This window comes from Scylla paramamosain, chromosome 22 (genome assembly GCF_035594125.1).
Source record: "Scylla paramamosain isolate STU-SP2022 chromosome 22, ASM3559412v1, whole genome shotgun sequence".
In the NCBI taxonomy this organism is placed as follows: domain Eukaryota; kingdom Metazoa; phylum Arthropoda; class Malacostraca; order Decapoda; family Portunidae; genus Scylla; species Scylla paramamosain.
In genome coordinates this window covers 7,412,501-7,434,164 of record NC_087172.1, presented here as the reverse complement: position 1 = coordinate 7,434,164, position 21,664 = coordinate 7,412,501, and the positions used below count along the sequence as shown (strand labels likewise).

At 37.6% G+C, this 21,664-nt stretch overlaps 2 protein-coding genes across 16 annotated transcripts in view; both read left to right on the top strand.

The window, feature by feature from the left end:
* LOC135111508 (RNA helicase Mov10l1-like) overlaps positions 1-3,281 on the top strand; it is a 37,423-nt gene extending 34,142 nt beyond the window's left edge. For 6 of the 7 annotated variants that reach the window (XM_064024868.1, XM_064024869.1, XM_064024866.1 and 3 more), the window contains 5 exons: positions 1,954-2,103; positions 2,232-2,363; positions 2,490-2,570; positions 2,794-2,928; positions 3,090-3,281. In XM_064024868.1, the coding sequence (XP_063880938.1) occupies positions 1,954-2,103; positions 2,232-2,363; positions 2,490-2,570; positions 2,794-2,928; positions 3,090-3,281 (690 nt within the window). Of the gene's footprint in view, positions 1-1,953; positions 2,104-2,231; positions 2,364-2,489; positions 2,590-2,793; positions 2,929-3,089 lie in introns of those variants that run through there. The other variant, XM_064024870.1, reaches the window with a different exon arrangement.
* A 1,479-nt stretch (positions 3,282-4,760) lies between these two features.
* The window catches only part of LOC135111506 (uncharacterized), a 17,491-nt gene continuing 587 nt past the window's right edge, over positions 4,761-21,664 (top strand). Inside the window, exons 1-7 of one of the 9 annotated variants that reach the window (XM_064024860.1) lie at positions 4,761-5,528; positions 12,440-12,851; positions 14,944-15,045; positions 15,764-15,894; positions 16,496-16,580; positions 17,450-17,532; positions 21,386-21,664. The exon at positions 21,386-21,664 is cut by the window's right edge and continues 587 nt beyond it. In XM_064024860.1, the coding sequence (XP_063880930.1) occupies positions 12,785-12,851; positions 14,944-15,045; positions 15,764-15,894; positions 16,496-16,580; positions 17,450-17,532; positions 21,386-21,595 (678 nt within the window). In that variant the 5' untranslated portion in view covers positions 4,761-5,528; positions 12,440-12,784 and the 3' untranslated portion in view covers positions 21,596-21,664. Of the gene's footprint in view, positions 5,529-12,439; positions 12,852-14,943; positions 15,046-15,763; positions 15,895-16,495; positions 16,581-17,449; positions 17,542-21,385 lie in introns of all 9 variants that reach the window. The other 8 variants (XM_064024856.1, XM_064024862.1, XM_064024861.1 and 5 more) reach the window with 8 other exon arrangements.

Genomic DNA, 21,664 nt, shown 5'->3' with positions numbered 1-21,664 from the left:
TCAGTTTGTGTGAATGCCTGTGAATGCAATTGTGAATTTTAATAAATGTATGCATGGATATGTCTTGCCTCAGCCACCCTCCAATACCAGGGTGTTAGTTTGGTGTAGAGATGGATATAATATTTTAAGAGTATGTAAATTGAGGTCTAAGGCTTGGAGTAGGTGAGCGGTAGGAAATGATCTCATTATGAAGGGGCAACCAGTGTATGCTCTTGGGCCCTGCTGTGGAAATATGTGACCAATTGTGCTGTGCCTAAGCTCCTCTGGGGTGTAGTATGGTGGGGCACATGACTGTTCCTTTCCACCAGGGGCTGACAAGGCTAAGAGTGTGAATGATGTATGAGTATTTTTTTTTTTTTTTTTATGTAGGAGAAACACTGGCCAAGTACAATAAAAATTCAATAAAAAAAAAAAAGGCCCACTGAGATGTCAGTCCCTGAATAGGGTCCAAAGCAGCAGTCAAAAATTGAATGACAAGTGTCTTGAACCCTCCCTCTTGAAGTCATAGGAAGGTGGAAATACAGAAGCAGGCAGGGAGTTTTAGAGTTTACCAGAGAAAGGGATGAATGATTGAGAATACTGGTTAACTCTTGCATTAGAGAGGTAGATGGAATAGGGGTGAGAGAAAGAAGAAAGTCTTGTGCAGCAAGGAGGAGGGGGGGGGGGGCATACAGTTAGCAAGATCAGAAGAGCAGTTAGCATGAAAAAAGCAGTAGAAGATAGCAAGAGGTGCAACATTGCAATGATGAGAAAGAGGCTTAAGACAGTCAGTTAAAGGAGAGGAGTTGATGAGACGAAAAGCTTTTGATTCTATCCTGTCTAGAAGAGCGGTATGAGTGGAACTCCTCCTAGACATGTGAAGCATACTCCATACATGGATGTATAAGGCCCCTGTACAGAGTTAGCAGCTGGAAGGGTGAGAAAAACTGGTGGAGACGTCTCAGAATGCCTAACTTCATAAAAGCTGTTTTAACTAGAGCTGGGATGTAGAGTTTCCAGTTTAGATTATAAGTAAAGGACAGACCGAAGATGTTCAGTGTAGAAGAGGGGAACAGTTGAGTGTCATTGAAAAAGAGGGGATAGTTGTCTGGAAGGTTGTGTCAAGTTGATAGATGGAGGAATTGAGTTTTTTTAGGCATTGAACAACACTAAGTTTGCCCTGCCCCAATCAGAAATTTTAGAGAGATCAGAAGTTAGCCATTCTGTGGCTTCCTTGCATGAACTGTTTACTTTTTTAACGGTTGGATATCTATGAAAAGGCATGGAAAAGTGCAGGGTGGTGTCATCAGCATAGGAGTGGATAGGACAAGAAGTTTGGTTTAGAAGATCATTGATGAATAATAGGAAGGGAGTGGGTGACAGGACAGAACCCTGAAGAACACCACTGTTAATAGATTTAGGAGAAGAATAGTGATCATCTTACCACAGCAGCAATAGAACAGTTACAAAAGAAACTTGAGATGAAGTTAGAGAGAGAGAGGGATAGAAGCCATAGGAGGATAGTTTGGAAATCAAAGTTTTGTGCCAGACTCTACCAAAAGCTTTTGATATATCCAAGAACACAGCAAGTTTCACCAAAATCTCTAAAAGAGGATGACCAAGACTCAATAAGGAAAGCCAGAAGATCACCAGTAGAGCAGCCTTGACAGAACCTATACTGGTGATCAGATAGAAGATTGTGAAGTGATAGATGTTTAAAAATCTTCCTGTTGAGGATACTTATAGATTCAGACTCAGAACCTCCATAATAAAAAAAATAAAAAAACTTAACTGTTAATAATTCTTAACAGATCAGAGGATTTAATTTTGAGGCAAAAAACATTGAACGCAGTTGGAATGAGTTTGATATGCTACCTAACTATTTACCATGACTGTACATAAGTGGAATATTCTAAATTCAGTATAACTAGATGAATACACCAAGATTACATACAGTGTTTTGTCCAATTGCAGGCTCAAGAAGAGAGTGAGTCCAGTGGCTGGGAGTACGAGCCCAGCTTGGTGACACAGCTGGTGAGGAATTACCGCTCCCACCCTCACATCCTGGCTGTCCCTTCCTGCCTCTTCTACAACAACACCCTTCAGGCTTGTGCTGATGTCAAGGTGAACTACAGCATCATAACAAAGTGTACTGTCTATTATCACTACCTATTTGACCATTACTAGAATATTTTCATCATAGAACATTATGCTTTTCTCCATAAAACTTGCAATTTTTCTTTCTTCAACAGGCACAAGAGCACCTTCTGCTGTGGGAGGAACTACCATGTCACTCCTGCCCAATCCTCTTCCATGGAGTTGATGGGACAAACCTTCAGGAGGGAGAGTCTCCTTCATGGTTCAACCCTGCTGAGGCTTTTCAGGTTACTCAGATGCAGTATTACTCAGATGCACTGACTGTGTAATCATATACTGAATAACTCAAATGATTTGTTGTTTGTATGTAATTAGTGTAATACAAAGAAGTGAAATTGACATCTATGCTTCAGGTTGTGAGGTATACCAATAGTTTGCTTTTGCATGGTGTGGAGAAAAGAAACATTGGAATTATCACACCATACAGGAAACAGGCAAGTCTTCATTTAATAGGTAATTTTTAGATTTTGTACTGAATCTAATAGACCTCTTGAATCTGGCCCCATTTTCTGAAAAATTTTATCATGATGGTAGTTGTGTCATACATCATCGTCATCCCTTAACATGAAAAGCAGTTTTAATGATGGCCATGATAAATAGATTATTTCAGTATTCATTGGTACGTGAGTAATAGAATTTCCCATCTCAACATTTCAGGTAGAGAAGGTCCTGAAGCTGCTGACCACCTATGGAATTGAGGGCGTGAAGGTGGGCTCAGTGGAGGAGTTCCAGGGGCAGGAGCGGCAGGTGGTGCTCATCTCCACCGTCAGGTCCTCCTCAGACAGGATTGAGGTGAATGTCTTGGCTGACTTATTTATGAATGGCTAATGCTCAAAGCTTTCATGATAGAACTATGAGATTATTATTCTTTTCATAATGTGCTGTAGCCTGTGTTGTAACTATCACATAATGGTGTCATGTTTCCAGTTACATATAATTGTTTTTATTTTTAGGAAGATGCAAAATACAGCCTTGGCTTCATTAAGTGCAGCAAAAGGTTCAATGTTGCTGTCACCAGAGCTCAGGGCTTGCTGGTGGTGGTGGGCAACCCTCTCTTGCTGAGCATGGATCACTCCTGGAAAGAATTTATCAAATTTTGCATTAAAAAAGGTTCTTATCGTGGTCCTGAACTTCAGGGTATTTAGGCAGTGCACTGTAATGCAGAAGTGATATACATAAATATAAACATAGTCAGCAACATACATGATTAGAACTCCTGCCAATGTGAGCGTCACATTGCACAAACTGGCAACATGCTCCTTCTCAGTCTGAAATAATCTGCTGGAAGAAAATGACTACATTGCAGCTTAGTTTAGCCCCTCATGTGTTTTTGAAAGCTCAGAATAACGGATTCAGTGTTTGACATTGACATAAGGGAAAGTTATCATTTGTGACTGCTCCTTGCTTCAGCTAACAAAATGTCTGTGTTTGTTTTAAACAAAGTATTCTAGTGAGGTGATGTGCAATGCCTGGAAAATATACAAGCCATGATTACATAGCACGAGTGTTCACAAGAATGGTGAAATGAATAGAAAAAATAAGCCACATAAGTATTGCAGTGAAAAGACTGAGTGTGTTGATGAAGAAATGGAGTGATGAGGGATGCAAGGATGTCCCTTACCACAAACTTTTTTTTATATAGCTGTTTTGCTATAAGCTAAGGATATACCTTCAACTGTCTCATTATAACACATAAAGTTATCAAACAGTTTGGGGCAGCCCACTGCCCTACTCGTGTTGAAGGACATCCTTGCATCCCTCATTGCTCCATTTCTTCACCAATGCACTCACAGTCTCTTCACTGCAGTAGTTATATGGCTTATTTTTTTAATTTGTTTCACCATTCTAATGAAACTAACACTCATGCTATGTAATCATGGCCTGTATGTTTTCCAGGCATCACACATCACCTCAGTAGAACACTTTGTTTAAGACATTTTGTTAGCTGAAGCAAAGAGTGGTCACAAAAGATAAGTTTCCCTTATGTCATTGTCAAACACTGAATCTGCTATTCTATGCTTTAAAAAAAATGGCTAACCTAAGTTGCCATGTACTCATTTTCTCCCAGCAGATTATTTCACTTTGAGAGGGAGTGAGTTGCTAGTTTGTGCAATGTGACGCTCACATCAGAAGGAGTTCTAATCGCATAGTGTCGCTGATATATATATATATATATATATATATATATATATATATATATATATATATATATATATATATATATATATATATATATATATATATATATATATATATATATATATATATATATATTTTTTTTTTTTTTTTTTTTTTTTTTTTTTCTGTGTGTGTGTGTGTTTTTGAAAAGTAATTTTGGAACATTACTTTGCTGTGAACATTATTTCCTTTTGTTTATAAAACCTGTGTTGAACATTTAGGTTTTTGGTTATTGATATTCATTGATTTGACTCAGTGTTGGAGCAGAAGAAAAATTAGGAATTTATTTATGAATAATTGTTATTTTTAATGTAAAGCATTTATCAATAACCTATTGGCAGCCTAAGATGTTAATTTAAGTTAAGAGAAATATTCACCATAGTTTTTTTTTTTTTTTTTTTTTTTTTCTCTCCATGTATAAGTACACATTTTACTTTGAGTTTCCCGCACAGTTGTGACAGTGAGGTTAATCTGTTTGGCCCCATGTGCGGAGCATTATCAAATGATAAACTCATTTCCTGTCTTGATAAGCCTTCATTATGTCAAAAGTTAAATGCTTGGAAAATTATCTTACATTCATCAAACTTCACAAAGACTAATTTAATTTCACTAAAGGCTTTGTCAGGCCAGATACATTTCAGTTGTTCTTTCTGATTAAGTGATGAGGACATGGGAAATATTTAAACTCATTAATTATGACACACACACACACACACACACACACACACACACACACACACACACACACACACACACACACACACACACACACACACACACACTTACACATATCAGAATGCTACACAATTACACATATTAGAATCTTAAGTGTTGTTGATAGGTGTTTATAAGTTACATAAGGAAGTGTTTTTGTTTGAACTCCAAAAGTCGTTCTTTCTCATGCTGCTACATAACTTGAACAATGTAATGGACTAAAAGATGGACTGAAGTATTTTGTATTCCATTGATCCAGGAATAGCATTCAGTACAGAAGTATAGTCATGCTACAGAGACATACAGACAGACAGGCAACTGTGGATTGTCTAAAGTTGTAAAGTGTAAATGTTACAGGAAACTACATCCTTTTTGTAATCTGATACAGTAACCTTGCTTCTCCAACACTCAGTATCTGGACAGGGCTCTGTATAGCTGGATGTCAAATTTTTTTCCATCAAGTAGATCACAAGCACCTGTGCAACCTTTCCTCACTGAAGGTATGTGACTTTAATACAGCCTCATTTGTACATCTTGTTTTCATCCTGTGCCCTTTGTTCATTGCAACATAGGACCATATTCTGGTTGCACCTCTTCTACCTTCAAAAGGCTCTGATTGAAGTTACAGGGGTTTTTAAGGATGTTTTTATGGTTCTAATTTACATTATTAACAAGAAAACACTCTTGAGAATCTGGTTATGGCTAATCACCTCTGTGGGTTTGAAAAATAGTTGTAGTGAGAGAGTAGAGTGAATATGGGCCACACTGTACTGATGGAATTACAGCTAAAAGGAGATTTTCATGTAACTCTTATTGTTGTCTTTCACAAGATTTTACATATTTTGATCACTGACCACCTGCCAGGTAGTCACATGATATTTGTAAAATCAATCATAACTCATGACCTCCTCAGCAAAGAAGGAAACTTGTACAGTGTGAGGTGGTGATGGTGGTGGTGGTGCAGTGGTGATGTGGCAATGCTGGTGGTGGTGGTGTGGTGGCAGTGGTGATATGGTGGTGATGGTGGTGGTTTATATATGGTGAAAGAGAGAGAGAGAGAGAGAGAAGGATTTAGAAGTAAGGATTTTGTTAATAAAGCGTAAGAGAGAGCATGAGTTAGTTGATGATTCCTTAATCAAACAATATATATATATATATATATATATATATATATATATATATATATATATATATATATATATATATATATATATATATATATATATATATATATATATATATATGTGTGTGTGTGTGTGTGTGTGTGACAATATCCTGACTCTGTGGCATCATAGGTGGCTGGTGAGGGTGAGGCAGGATGGGTGACGAGCCAGAAACATTCACTGGAAGGGAAGAGGGAAAACATGTGATATGATAGTAGAACAGGATGGTGGGGTGCAGGGGGTTCTTGTGTTCATTGTGGAAGAAAAGAATGAAGAGGAAGTGCTATATCATTCAGTCATCAGTTAGTACAATACTGCCAGCACAATGAAAGGGGGGAGAAATGTGATATGATGTACAGTAGAGTAGAAAGGAGACTTAGCTTGTGTTCACTGGGGGAGGAAAGAAATTAAGAGGAAGCGACAGATTATTAGATTATCAATAAGTACAATACAACCAAACAATTTATTTATTCATTTTTTTTTCTTATCTAGGTTTTTATTTATTTTTTTTCTTATCTAGGTTTACAATACAAAGCCAGAGTCACATCCATATTTTTATAATCATGTATATTATTGTGCATTCATTTTATTTTATTTATTTTATTTGTTTATTTATTTGTTTAAATTTATTAATTTATTTTATTTATTTATGTATTTATTATTTGTTTATTTATTTATTTATGTTTTTTTTATGGGGTTGGTGTGTGCCTCTCATAGTTTATTCCAGATATTTATATTTACACAAGAGAAGCTATACTTTTTTTTTCTTGCATGTGTGTATGTGTGTGTGTGTGTGTGTGTGTGTGTGTGTGTGTGTGTATTTACCTAGTTGTAATTTACAGAGCCTGAGCTGTGCTTGTGTGGTCCCATCTCCATATCTACACTTGTCCAGTTTTTCCTTAAATTTGTGCACACTCACTGCCAATACTACATCCTCACTTAGCTTGTTCCAAACTTCTATATTTCTCTGCAGGAAACTGTTTCTTTGTTATTCAAGCATCTCCCTTTTCTTAGTTTTTTTGCTGTGGCCTTGTGTGTATCTGGTATTTTCTACTTCTCTTAGCAGCAGTTTCTCATCATCAACTTCTTCCACTCTATTCCACAATTTACAAATTGGTATTAAGTCTCCCCTTTCTCTTCTTTGTTCCAATGTTGGCAGGTTCATTTCCTTTAACCTGTCTTCATATGCCAATTCTTCCAGTTCTGGAAACATCTTCATTGCTATTCTTTGTATCCTTTCTAGTTTTTCACATGTTTCTCCTTGTGGGAAGACCACACTGATTCACCATATTCCATCCTTGGTCTAATCATGGTGGTAACTATCTTTCTCATCATACATTTATCCATGTAGTGGAATGCTGTTCCAATATTTCTCACCATTTTGTATGTATCTCTGTTTATCTTTTCTACATGTTTCTCTGACTATTGACTATCCTGTACTACCACTCCCAGATCTTTCTTTTCTTGTACTTTTATTATTTCTTCATTTCCCATTTTGTATATCCATTTTGGTCTCTTCACTTTTTCCCATTTCCATTACATGACATTTTTTCACATTAAATTCCATCTTCCATTTCTTACTCCAGTCCCAGATTTTATTCAAGCCCTCTTGTAAAATTTGTGATCACAGACTTTCTTGTTTCTTACATGTCTTTGTAATTTTGCACCATCTGCAAACAAACTCATGTAACTCTACTCCTTCAGCCACATCATTTATGTAGATCAGGAAAAGTATTGGTACCAGCACTGATCCTTGTGGCACTCCACTATCTACTTTTCTCCATATTGATTTTACATCTTTTACCAGTGTTCTCATTTCTCTTTCCTTTAAGTAACTTTCCATCCAGTTTAAAAAAAAATTTCCACTTAATCTTCCTATACTTTCTTGCTTCCATAGTACCCTGTTACGGGGAACTTTGTCAAAAGCTTTTTTAGATCACACAGTCTATCCATCCATCCCTCTCCTGTGTTACAGCAGTCACTCAAATAAAAGCTCATCGAACTTGTTACACATGGTCATTTTTGTCTAAAGCCATACTGTTTTTCTGTTATTTTGTCTGTTATTTTCTCCATTGCTTCTTTGTCACTTTTTTCACAGATCTTACATACTATGCTGGTCATTGATAGTGGTCTATAGGTTAGTGGTTCTTCTTTCTTTCTCCTTTTATAAACTGGCATTATGTCTGCTCTCTTCCATTCCTTAGGCACTCTTCCAGCTGATATTGAGCTCTTTATTATGTCATATGGGCTCAATTAATTGTTTCCTGCACTCTTTTAAAATGAAACCTGATACTCCATCTGGTCCTGTTGCTTTTTTTTTCTTCCAGTTACTCCATCATTTTATAATCTTCTTTAATTACTGTAATTTCCCACATTTGCTTTTTTGTCTTCTCATCTTGTGGCTCTTTAAATTGTGATTTTTTTCTGTGAAAACTTGTTGAAACTTTTTGTTTATCAATTCACTCATGTCTTTTGGATCTTCATATGTTTCATTTCCATCCTTCAACCTCTCTAGTTTTCCTTTTAGTTTTAGTTTTAGTGTGTGTGTGTGTGTGTGTGTGTGTGTGTGTGTATGTGCATACTCTCATAAGTAGATGTATAATATGATTATTAATGTGGCTCTTATTACAATGGTATTTATAGGTAGATTTCATTGCCAACATCACTGTCATCATAATCATCATCACCATTGTCATCATCATATGCAGTAGACACCTGCCGAAACGATAATTACTCCCAGTGAGGTCTAAAGCACTGTTCAGGAGGTGCTGTGAACTTATCACTGAACGTTTCCCTTTGTTTCTCACAACACAAGGGGGCAGTCACAGCCTGCCCTCTAAAGACAACTCTCTTCCTCCACACAAAACTACAAGCACCTAATAACACACACACCCTTCACTCAAAAATTTCAAAATCATCATGGCGACTCCTACACCAGTCTTGGAGTCCCCATCTGGGGAGGGGACCATAAATGTCCCCAGGTCGGACTGCCTTTCTGTCGACGACCCTAAGTGTCTTGACACCCCCCTCAACTTTTTCTTCATTAACTTCTGCAACATTCGCGGTCTAAGATCTAATTTTCAATCTGTAGAACACCACCTCTCCTCTTCTAAACCTCATCTTCTTTTCCTCACTGAAACTCAGGTGTCTGAAGCAACTGACTGTAGCCCCTTTTCTGTTTCCTCCTACTTTCTCTATCCTCATTTTCGATCCAAAGCTGGATGCTGCGTTTATGTGCGCAATGACTTAACCTGCTTTCGTGCCCACGCTCTTGAATCTTCCGAGTTTTCCACCATCTGGCCACGACTACAGAGTCACTCTCATACTAAATTTATCTGTGCTGTATACCTCTCTCCTAACTCCTCTGACTATAAGAAATTCTTTGACTACTTAACTTCCAAAGTGGAGTACATTCTGACCCTCTTCCCTTTTGCAGAGATCTCCATTCTTGGAGACTTCAATGTTCACCACCAGCTTTGGCTTTCCTCTCCCTTCACTGACCATCCTGGTGAACTAGCCTACAACTTTGCTATCCTCCATGACCTAGAGCAATTGGTGCAACACCCTACTCGCATTCCTGACCGTCTTGGAGATACGCCCAACATTCTTGACCTTTTCCTGACCTCTAATCCTTCTGCTTATGCTGTCACCCTTTCTTCTCCATTGGGCTCCTCCGATCACAATCTCATATCTTTACCTTGTCCTATCACTCCAATCTTCTGGCTTTCCTTATTGAGTCTTGATCATCCTCTTTAAGAGATTTTGGTGAAACTTTTGCTGTTGCCTTAGACATATCAAAAGCTTCTGATAGAGTCTGACACAAAGCTTTGATTTCTAAACTACCCCCTTATGGCTTCTATCCTTCTCTCTGTAACTTCATCTCAAGTTTCCCTTCTGACCGTTCTATTGCTGCTGTGGTAGACAGTCACTGTTCTTCTCCTAAATCTATTAACAGTGGTGTTCCTCAGGGTTCTGTCCTATCACCCACTCTCTTCTTATTATTCATTAATGATCTTCTAAACCAAACTTCTTGTCCTATCCATTCCTACACTGATGATGCCACCCTGCACCTTTCCACGTCTTTTCATAGACGTCCAACCCTTCAGGAAGTAAACATTTCATGCAGGGAAGCCACAGAACACTTGACTTCTGATCTTTCTAAAATTTCTGATTGGGGCAGAGCAAACTTGGTATTGTTCAATGCCTCAAAAACTCAATTCCTCCATCTATCAACTCGACACAACCTTCCAGACAACTATCCCCTCTTCTTCAATGACGCTCAACTGTCCCCCTCTTCTACACTGAACATCCTCGGTCTGTCCTTTACTTATAATCTGAACTGGAAACTTCACATCTCATCTCTTGCTAAAACAGCTTCTATGAAGTTAGGTGTTCTGAGACGTCTCCGCCAGTTTTTCTCACCCCCCCAGCTGCTAACTCTGTACAAGGGCCTTATCCATCCATGTATGGAGTATGATTCACATGTCTGGGGGGGTTCAACTCATACTGCTCTTCTAGGCAGGGTGGAATCAAAAGCTTTTCGTCTCATCAACTCCTCTCCTCTAACTGACTGTCTTCAACCTCTCTCTCACCGCCGCAATGTTGCATATCTAGCTGTCTTCTACCGCTATTTTCATGCTAACTGCTCTTCTGACCTTGCTAACTGCATGCGTCCCCTCCTTCCGCGGCCTCGCTGCACAAGACTTTCTTCTTTCTCTCACCCCTATTCTGTCCACCTCTCTAACGCAAGAGTTAACCAGTATTCTCAATCATTCATCCCTTTCTCTGGTAAACTCTGGAACTCCCTGCCTGCTTCTGTATTTCCACCTTCCTATGACTTGAATTCCTTCAAGAGGGAGGTTTCAAGACACTTATCCACCAATTTTTGACCACTGCCTTGACCCTTTTACGGGACTGGCATTTCAGTGGGCATTTTTTTTATTGATTTTTGTTGCCCTTGGCCAGTGTCCTTCTTACATAAAAAAAAAAAAAAAAATACTACACTAAATTTTCTCAATGTATCATATGAATTAATTGTTATAAAGATAGGTGGGCATTTTTGCGATGAATTATCACGATAACATATCATAACAATGATATTGGGTTATTGGTTATCTGATAGTTATTTTTCCCATGTTATCAGTTCATCGATATTGCCAATATGTTTGGTTAACTAGTGATCACTGTGTAACATGATTTTTGTCCTTGGGTAACAACTGTTATTTTCTATTTGCTTATGCTTAGAAAACATGGAAAAACACTGATATTTATTTCTAACTTTACTTTTGTGGCCAGGATAATGATATTTATGAAATTTACCCATTCACATTGGGAGAAAGTGGCAAATTTCAACTCACATTTGCATAAAGTAGAAACAAAACAACATATGATACAAAAGTAGTGTTTATTTTTCTAGGATTACACAAGTGAGACAATAAAATATAAGAAATGAGTAGTTTTCCACAACTTACACCTATACTATAAATTACTTTTACGAATCAGCCTCCAAATATAGTCTCCCATCATGTTGTCATTATACAACCCTTGGTTGCATTCAAAGTCCAGTATTTCCCAGTGGAAGTGCTCACCTTGCTCCTCAGAGTACACCCCCATCTTAAATTTATCAAGGTAAGTGTCAAGGATATGGATTTTGAAGGACATCCTGCAACCCATCTTGCCATAGTTTCTCACCAAGGTCTCAACAAGTTCCACATAGTTTTTGGCTTTGTGATTCCCCAAGAAACCAAGAACCACTGACAAAGCTGTTCCTCACTACTTTCTCCATCCTAGTGAGCTTCTTGGGGAACTCCTTGCACTCCATGACCTTTATTTGTGGAGTGACGAAGACACCAGCATCTACTTTTGCCGCAGACAGATTAAGAAAGAAATCTTAGAGACGCTTGAAAGCTGCAGACTCCTTATCTAGAGTTGTGACAAATTGTTTCATAAAGCCCAATTTTAAGTACAGTGGAGGAAACAGTACCTTTCTGGGATCCAACAATGGCTCCCATTTGATGTTGTTTTCCCCAACACTAAACTTGGTTCTCTGTAGCCAGTCCCTCTTGTGGTAGTGTGCCACAGTGTCCCTGCTGTCCTAAAAGCAAAGATAACAAGGGAACTTGTTATCTTTGCCTTTGAGATCCATTAAGAAGGCCATCATTCAGAAGTCTCCAATAACCCCCCAACTGTACTCTTCATATTTCAAGGCATATAGCAAGATCTTGAGACCATTGTATTCCTCTGGACAGAGTGAGCAAAGGGAAGAGATGGATACATGTTCCTGTCATGAAGCAGCAATGCTTTGAGGCTCCTGCACAAGCTGCTGATGAAGAGGTGCCACTCGTTGGGGTTCCAGGCAATTCCAACTGCTTCAAACAGATTGGTCACATTGTGGCAAAAACAAAGCTCATCTTGATGAGTAAACAAGCTTGAAAAATCCCAGTGATGCTTTCTCTGACCTGATATTTTCACACTCTCTTCTAACAAATTCCACTGCTTAAATCTTGGACTTTGTGAGATCAAGGACTCTGAGATCTATGACATCATTTTGGTTGGAGTAGTGAGGATTTCTCTCCTCAGTTGGAGGAGTGGGTATGGAGAACTCAGAGCAGTGTGGCACTGGTGCAATGGATGACATAAGGTCTGGATACATGATAGCAGGTTAGTTTCAAAACATCATTGTCCAGATTAGAAGAAAACAAAGTTTAAAGGGAATAATTGTCATTTTCTTTGATTTCTAGATTAAAGCAAATAGGAAATAACATTTACTGACCAAAGACAAAAAAGTTAAAATCTTGCTACACGGTGAATCAGTAATTTTAGTTTTTGGAACATGAGCATACTGAAGTCTTGAACTTTCAAAATCAAATGTAGTTATTTTACTTAAAATAGTACTTTTCATTAGTGAAGAGACAAGATAAACATTGAATTTTAATTTTTCTAAGATTCTTGTAAGTTTTCTAAGATAAAGATAAAAATAAAGATTTGGATTTTATCTTTTTTTTTGTCAAAATCATTATTGCTAGTATTGGAATTTTGGATTTATTGATTTATCTGTTAACAGTTATTGGGCGATGAATTTTTCTCCAGTTATTGATTATCAGTTATCGCTGATATGGTTGTCATTATTGACTGATCAGTTATTGTGATTTTTTTTTTTTTGTTATCTATGGTTATAAAATACAAAAGATTCTCTCTCTCTCTCTCTCTTGCTCAACACACAGCTAGTTACTGACAAAAAAAAATCCATACTCAATACATGTAACATATTAATGATTGTTCATAGTTTTATATCTTTCATACATCCCTCACCTGTCATCACTTAACATTAAAGTATTATCAATAAAATAACTAGAAACCAAATAATCAGTCTAATAAACCTCTAAAAACTATAATTTAGAATATTAATAAAAATATCAGCTAATTACCAAAAAAATCTACCAAGTAAAAACACAAAACATAATATACAACAGCATTATCAATTAAAATACTAAACCAGATCAAATATATAAATTACATCTTAAAACCTATTAACCAAATCAGTACAAAAACAATACAATACATTCAAACAAAGACACCTCTAGAAAACACCAAAAACATATCCACACTATTCCTTCATAAAATTAAGTTCACCTAAAAGGGCACACAGATCAGTGAAATTCAGCATGCAGTATTCCGACCTGTTTGCATCAGTCATGGGATATTCCAACAATACATGTTTCTCAGACTGGACTGACACCTCACGGACAAAGTCTTGAATGACATGGAGTACGGCACCACCTACCAGTCTTTATTTTTAGGCTGTGTGACAATTACCTGTGTCTGCTAAATGCCTCACATTGGTAGTTTGGTATAAGTAAGTTTGTTGTGTATATTGGATGCTGAGATAAAGAAGGGTTCAGTTTTTTGACATGGGCCTTGCAATACTTGAAGCATAGTACATAAAAGAATTCAACCCAAGCTCAATGTACAGGCTGAAGATTTACAGACCTTGCCAAGCATGAGAAGGGACTAAGCATCACCACCACAGAGAGAGCCTTCCAGCCAAATGGAGCCAACCAATCAGCACCTCCCACAAGGAGCCCATCAATAGTGCTGTACCAGCCAATCAGTGCCTCTTACAACCCAGAGTGACGCCATGACTCACAGCATAAATGCCAGCCTCCCAAGTGTGTCCAGTCATTCCACTGCTGAGGAAGGGTTAAGGAACCCAAAATCATGATATAACAAGCATGACTAGATATGGTAAATTTCAAAAGAGCATAAGACTCTTGTAAGATATAAAGAAAATATCTTAAAGAAAATATTAAATGCTGACTTAGCAATCACATCTAATGAAGCATGTGTAAAAGAGAATCCCCTGCCCATATATATATATATATATATATATATATATATATATATATATATATATATATATATATATATATATATATATATATATATATATATATATATATATATATATATATATACACACACACACACACACACATAACAAGGACATTGGCCAAGGGGAACAAAAAGTAAGAAAAAAAGGCCCACTTAAAGTGCCAGTACCAAAAGAATGGTAAAAAAAAGATCATCTAAAATTAGAGGATAAGTGCCTTGAAATCTCCCTCTTAAAATACGTAGTTCAAGTTATAGGTAGGTGGAAATACAGAAGCAAGCAGACTTTAGCAGAGAAGGGATGAATGATTTTTTACAGTACAACAAATGACAAATCACCCTCATGAATAACCAATAATTCCAGTACCTTGGACAGGACGTGGCTATTGGAAGACTGGAAGCATGGACTGGACAAGGCTGATGATTGGACTGGTGTTTCTCCTCAATCCAGTGCATGGGAATCAAAGTAAGGCACAGCACCTAAAGTGGATCTATTTGTCTGTCTGTGTATGGTTTGCGTTCTCAAACATTTTGGTATCATATATATTGACCATTTTTAACAGGCTGTCATAGAATTCATTGGAATTTTCAAGGGTGTTTTTTTTTCATGATCTGAGTGATAGCTTAATGAGGCTTCTGCACCATTAATGAAAAAAAAATGTTCATGAGAACCCATGTAATTATCTCAGTAGCTTTTAGAAATAGTCCTTATGAAAGGTCACAGCCTTTAAGAATATGATCCTATATCTGATGCCATTTCTTAATCAAGAACTGCCCTGAGGGGATGGCCATGACAGAAGAATCTCCTTCCATTCCCTATCCATCCCTCTCATGTACTCCTGCATTCTATCCTCACTTACCTAGTCATTGTAATATTTTGTCAAAATATTATATCTTTGTAGAGATAGTATTATCAGAAAATGTTTGTGCAAACAGGTATCCAAGTGTGATTCAATGAAGAACAGATAACATGTATGTGTTTACATTTGAACAGGTTAATGTAAAGATATTTTAAGTGTGTACAATTGAAATTAAGGTAATATCCAAATCAGAAATCAGAATCAGATTTTTATAAGTGTTTTCTTGTGGAAAGATACAGTATGTAGTAAGATGTGCATTTCAACTGATTATGAATGAATACTAGTCCATATCTTTTCTAATGATAAAACTTTTCTTTTATCAAGCAGGTAAGATTACTCCAAGCTGTGTTAGTCCTGACATTTGCTCTGCTGAAGATCTGAAATTTACTTTCAACAAGGATGAAACAAACAGCAACAAGTTAGTGATGTGCCTGATCAAAGATGAAGTGTGTGAGGTAAGCATGTCATTCACCTCAGCTATTGTATTAACTATTTTTTTTTTATTTTAGATGAGAGTAGAAATAACTATGTCAGTGACATTTTTTTTTTTTTTTCTGTTTTCTGTTGCCAATTTCAATATCTTTTATGTGGTCTGGTGGAGAACTGGTTAGCAGACTTGACTCACTGCTAGAAGATCCTTGGTTGAAATGCCAAGCAGAAGGGGGACAAATTGTGGGCTTTTGTCTCCTTTCACATTGTAGGTTCTGTTCACTCAGCACTCAGTAAGAATAGAAGGCTAGCAACCCTTCACTCCCTTGTGTGTGTATACTGTGTACATTTGTGTATGTACTTGTTCCAAAAGATCAGAGATGAAGTGTGCCAGAGCCTGTGAGGTAAACAAAGTGAGGGCAAACCTTCATCTTCACATATCTGTTCCTTTTTCCTTCCTCATGTCTTCATTACAGTCTTTTGTTATTTTGATAAAATTAATATATTTTTTATTGAGTGTGAATCTTTTACTGTCTTAAATAATTTGCTTTACATCCATGCTAATAAAGTTCCTATGGCAAATTATGAGCTTCCTTCAGATTTTGTCAATGATCAATCTGATTACAGGGTTGTTACACACTGATGAAGAAAGAGTGTGATTCAGGATATTGCTGGAAGATAATCTCCACCACTGATGCACAGAAAATTAATTGTAAGTTCTGAGCGGTCATGTAAAAGACATTATTGGAAAAGTCTGATTAAGCACAGTAAGCAACTTAACTTCCAGTATTGTTTGTTGGTGAACACATATCCAGAAAGACTATTGTTATATGAATTCAAATATAAATTTTACCTTAACATAAAAGAAATGTTCTACTTTATTTTTTGACAGTCATTAGGACAGAAGCTCATGGTAGAGATGTGAGGAAAAGTACTAAATATTAATTACAATATTCAAACTTGCTACACCTGTTGTCAATTTACTAATTCCTAATTTAAAGCTTTTTTTTTTTTTATAATTAATTTCATTAAGTGGAATGCAGTCCAGAAAGCTAGTTTTATCAAGGCTGAGGAAGAAATATAGAATGCACCACATCAAAAGTGTGACATTGCAACAATTCTGAGAGGATTCCTTGATTTAACAACAAATATGAAAAAAGTTGTGTGTAAGTTAATTCAATACCCAGTTCTGTGGTCAGTTCAGATATGCACAATATCCCAACATAAATCACATCTCATGTGGGCTGATGGCAGAACTGAATCACTGCATTAGCAGTGACCTGACTGTAATTTAAAATACCATTCATATAATACATATATTTTCAACACATATTTATACACAGCTTCTAGTTTTTGCTGCTTGTTGAATAACTATCAATAAAAGAAGCTTGTAATTTACTTTTTCATCTTATTCATTTTTACATTCACTTAATTAATTCATTTATTAATTTGTACAAGAGCAAACAGAAAAATATTCCCTAAACATTATTATATTTAACCTTTAACTATCTTTTCATCTCTGCTGAGTCTCATACCTGGTTATGATGTTGGTGGATTAATAGCAAATGGTTCTTTCACCAGACACTGTTGGAATCATGGGAGGTGTGATAGCAGTGCTGGTGGTGGTCATGCTAGCGGCCATAGTGGTGTACATCTGTACATCTGTGAGTTCTGTAAGTTCTTTCTTTTTTTTATGTAGGAGGGACACTGGCCAAGGGCAACAAAAGTCCAATAAAAAAAATGCCCACTGAAATGCCAGTCCCATAAAAGGGTCAAAGCAGTAGTCAAAAATTAATGAATAAGTGTCTTGAAACCTCCCTCTTGAAGGAATTCAAGTCATAGGAAGGTGGAAATACAGAAGCAGGCAGGGAGTTCCAGAGTTTACCAGAGAAAGGGATGAATGATTGAGAATACTGGTTAACTCTTGCATTAGAGAGGTGGACAGAATAGGGGTGAAAGAACAAAGAAAGTCTTGTGCAGTGAGGCTGCAAGAGGAGGGGAGGCATGCAGTTAGCAAGATCAGAAGAGCTGTAGCATGAAAATAGCGGTAGAAGACAGCTAGAGATGCAACATTGCAGTGGTGAGAGAGGCTGAAGACAGTCAGTTAGAGGAGAGGAGTTGATGAAAAGAAAAGCTTTTGATTCCACCCTGTCTAGAAGAGCAGTATGAGTGGAACCCCCCAGACATGTGAAGCATGCTCCATACATGGACGGATAAGCCCCTTGTACAGAGTTAGCAGCTGGGGGGGGGTGAGAAAAACTGGTGGAGATGTCTCAGAACCCCTAACTTCATAGAAGCTGTTTTAGCTAGAGATGAGATGTGAAATTTCTAGTTCAGATTATAAGTAAAGGACAGACCAAGGATGTTCAGTGTAGAAGAGGGGGACAGTTGAGTGCCACTAAAGAAGAGGGGATAGTTGTCTGGAAGGTTGTGTTGAGTTGATAGATGGAGGAATTGAGTTTTTGAGGCATTGAACAATACCAAGTTTGCTCTGCCCCAATCAGAAATTTTAGAAAGATCAGAAGTCAAGTGTTCTGTGGCTTCCCTGCATGAAATGTTTACTTCCTGAAGGGTTGGACGTCTATGAAAAGACGTGGAAAGGTGCAGGGTGGCATCATCAGTGTAGGAATGGATAGGACAAGAAGTTTGGTTTAGAAGATCATTAATGAATAATAAGAAGAGAGTGGGTGATAGGACAGAACCCTGAGGAACACCACTGTTAATAGATTTAGGAGAAGAACAGTGACTGTCTACCACAGCAGCAATAGAACGGTCAGAAGGGAAACTTGAGATGAAGTTACAGAGAGAAGGATAGAAGCCATAAGGGGGTAGTTTAGAAATCAAAGCTTTGTGTCAGACTCTATCAGAAGCTTTTGATATGTCTAAGGCAACAGCAAAAGTTTCACCAAAATCTCTTAAAGAGGATGATCAAGACTCAATAAGGAAAGCCAGAAGATCACCAGTAGAGTGGCCTTGACGGAATCCATACTGGCGATCAGATAGAAGGTTGTGAAGTGATAGATGTTTAAATATCTTCCTGTTGAGGATACATTCAAAAGCTTTAAATAGGCAGGAAATTAAAGCAATAGGATGGTAGTTTGAGGGATTAGAACGGTCACCCTTTTTAGGAACAGGATGAATGTAGGCAAACTTCCAGCAAGAAGGAAAGGTAGATGTTGACAGACAGAGCTGAAAGAGTTCAACTAGGCAAGGTGCAAGCATGGAGGCATAGTTTTGGAGAACAATAGGAGGGACCCCATCAGGTCCATAAGCCTTCTGAGGGTTTAGGCCAGCGAGGGCATGGAAAACATCATTGCGAAGAATTTTAATAGGTAGCATGAAGTAGTCAGAGGGTGGAGGAGAGGAAGGAACAAGCCCAGAATTGTCCAAGGTAGAGTTTTTAGCAAAGGTTTGAGTGAAGAGTTCAGGTTTAGAAATAGATGTGATAGCAGTGGTGCCATCTGGTTGAAATAAAGGAGGGAAAGAAGAAGAAGCAAAGTTACTGGAGATATTTTTGGCTAGATGCCAGAAGTCACAAGGGGAGTTAGATCTTGAAAGGTTTTGACACTTTCTATTAATGAAGGAGTTTTTGGCTAGATGGAGAACAGACTTGGCATGGTTCCGGCAGAAATATAAAGTGCATGAGATTCTGGTGATGGAAGGCCCACCTTTTGTGGGCCACCTCTCTATCATGTATAGTATGAGAACAAGCTGTGTTAAACCAAGGTTTAGAAGGTTTAGGTTGAGAAAAAGAGTGAGGAATGTATGCCTCCATGCCAGACTCTATCACCTCTGTTATGCGCTCATCACAGAAAGATGGGTCTCTGACACGGAAGCAGTAGTCATTCCAAGGAAAATCAGCAAAATACCTCCTCAGGTCCCCCCAACTAGCAGAGGCAAAATGCCAGAGGCACCTTCACTTAGGGGGATCCTGAGGAGGGACTGGAGCAATAGGACAAGATACAGATATGAGATTGTGATCGGAGGAGCCCAACGGAGAAGAAAGGGTGACAGCATAAGCAGAAGGATTAGAGATCAGGAAAAGGTCAAGAATGTTGGGCATATCTCCAAGACGGTCAGGAATACGAGTAGGGTGTTGCACCAATTGCTCTAGGTCATGGAGGATAGCAAAGTTGAAGGCTAGTTCACCAGGATGGTCAGTGAAGGGAGAGGAAAGCCAAAGCTAGTGGTGAATATTGAAGTCTCCAAGAATGGAAATCTCTGCAAAAGGGAAGAGGGTCAGAATGTGCTTCACTTTGGAAGTTAAGTAGTCAAAGAATTTATTATACCGCACATATAAATTTAGTCTGAAAGTGACTCTGTAGACATGGCGAGATGGTGGAAAACTCGGAAGATTCAAGAGTGTGGGCACGAGAGCAGGTTAAGTCATTGCGCACATAAACGCAACATCCAGTTTTGGATAAAAAATGAGGATAAAGAAAGTAGGAAGGAACAGAAAAGGGGCTACTGTCAGTTGCCTCAGACACCTGAGTTTCAGTGAGGAAAAGAAGATGAGGTTTAGAAGAGGAGAGGTGGTGTTCAACAGATTGAAAATTAGATCTTAGACTGTGACTGTTGCAGAAGTTAATGAAGAAAAAGTTGAAGGTGGTGTCAAGACACTTAGGGTCATCAACAGAAAGGCAGTCTGACCTAAACATTTATGGTCCCCTTCCCAGATGGGGACTCCAAGGCTAGTGTAGGAGTCGCCATGATGATTTTGAAATTTTTGAGTGAAGGGTGTGTGTGTTATTAGGTGCTTGTAGTTTTGTGTGGAGGAAGAGAGTTGTCATTAGAGGGCAGGCTGTGACTGCCCCCTTGTGTTGTGAGAAACAAAGGGAAACATTCAGTGAGGTCACAGCAGGGTTTAATGATAAGTTCACAGCACCCCCTGAACAGTGCTTTAGACCTCACTGGGAGTAATTATCATTTCGGCAGGTGTCTATTGCCTTTATATCCAACTTTATATCGAACTCTACATATCAAAGCATATTTCTCTATATCTTTCTATGCACACACACACTCATTACAATGGTGTCCGATGAGTTTCACACTGAACAACCTGGTAGTCCATTATCTCTTTCTCTGGCTTATTATAGGTTTCTATATTTCTATGAGGGAAATTGTACTCTTTCTTCATATGTCATTCAAACATCACTTCTTAAACTTTTCTTGTGCTTTCAAATAGCTAGCCTTTTTTGTGCTCATAGCAATAGACCTTTTGTCTTTTTGCATATTTATCATATAGTTATTTACATATTATTTTTTTTTCAGCCTACTGGGTCTTTCCTTTTCTCTCATCTATCTCAAGAGGTTAGGATTTTCATTTGATTAACTTTTAGCATATGTTTAGTTTTCTGACTTGGACACAATCTTGTTTATGTGTATATATATATATATATATATATATATATATATATATATATATATATATATATATATATATATATATATATATATATATATATATATATATATATATATTTAATCTCTTTTTTCCATACTTCCATTCTATTTCAGAAACAACTTGATCAGAAGAATGGCCATGAAACAGTAGATTATGTGAGACCTATAATACCAAGGCGTCCTTCACATTCCTTGAAAGATAAACAAGTGACACAGAATGAGTATGATCCAGATTATGGCTATATACAAGGAAATGATCCAAAGTTTTGCCAAATTAAAGATCTTGAGAATAGACAGGTTTTTCAGGGTAAAGTGATAGCATGAAAAGGAAGGGAAAAATTTTCATTGACATTTTTTTCCCCTATTAGAGTAATAAGAAAATTTTGAACATCA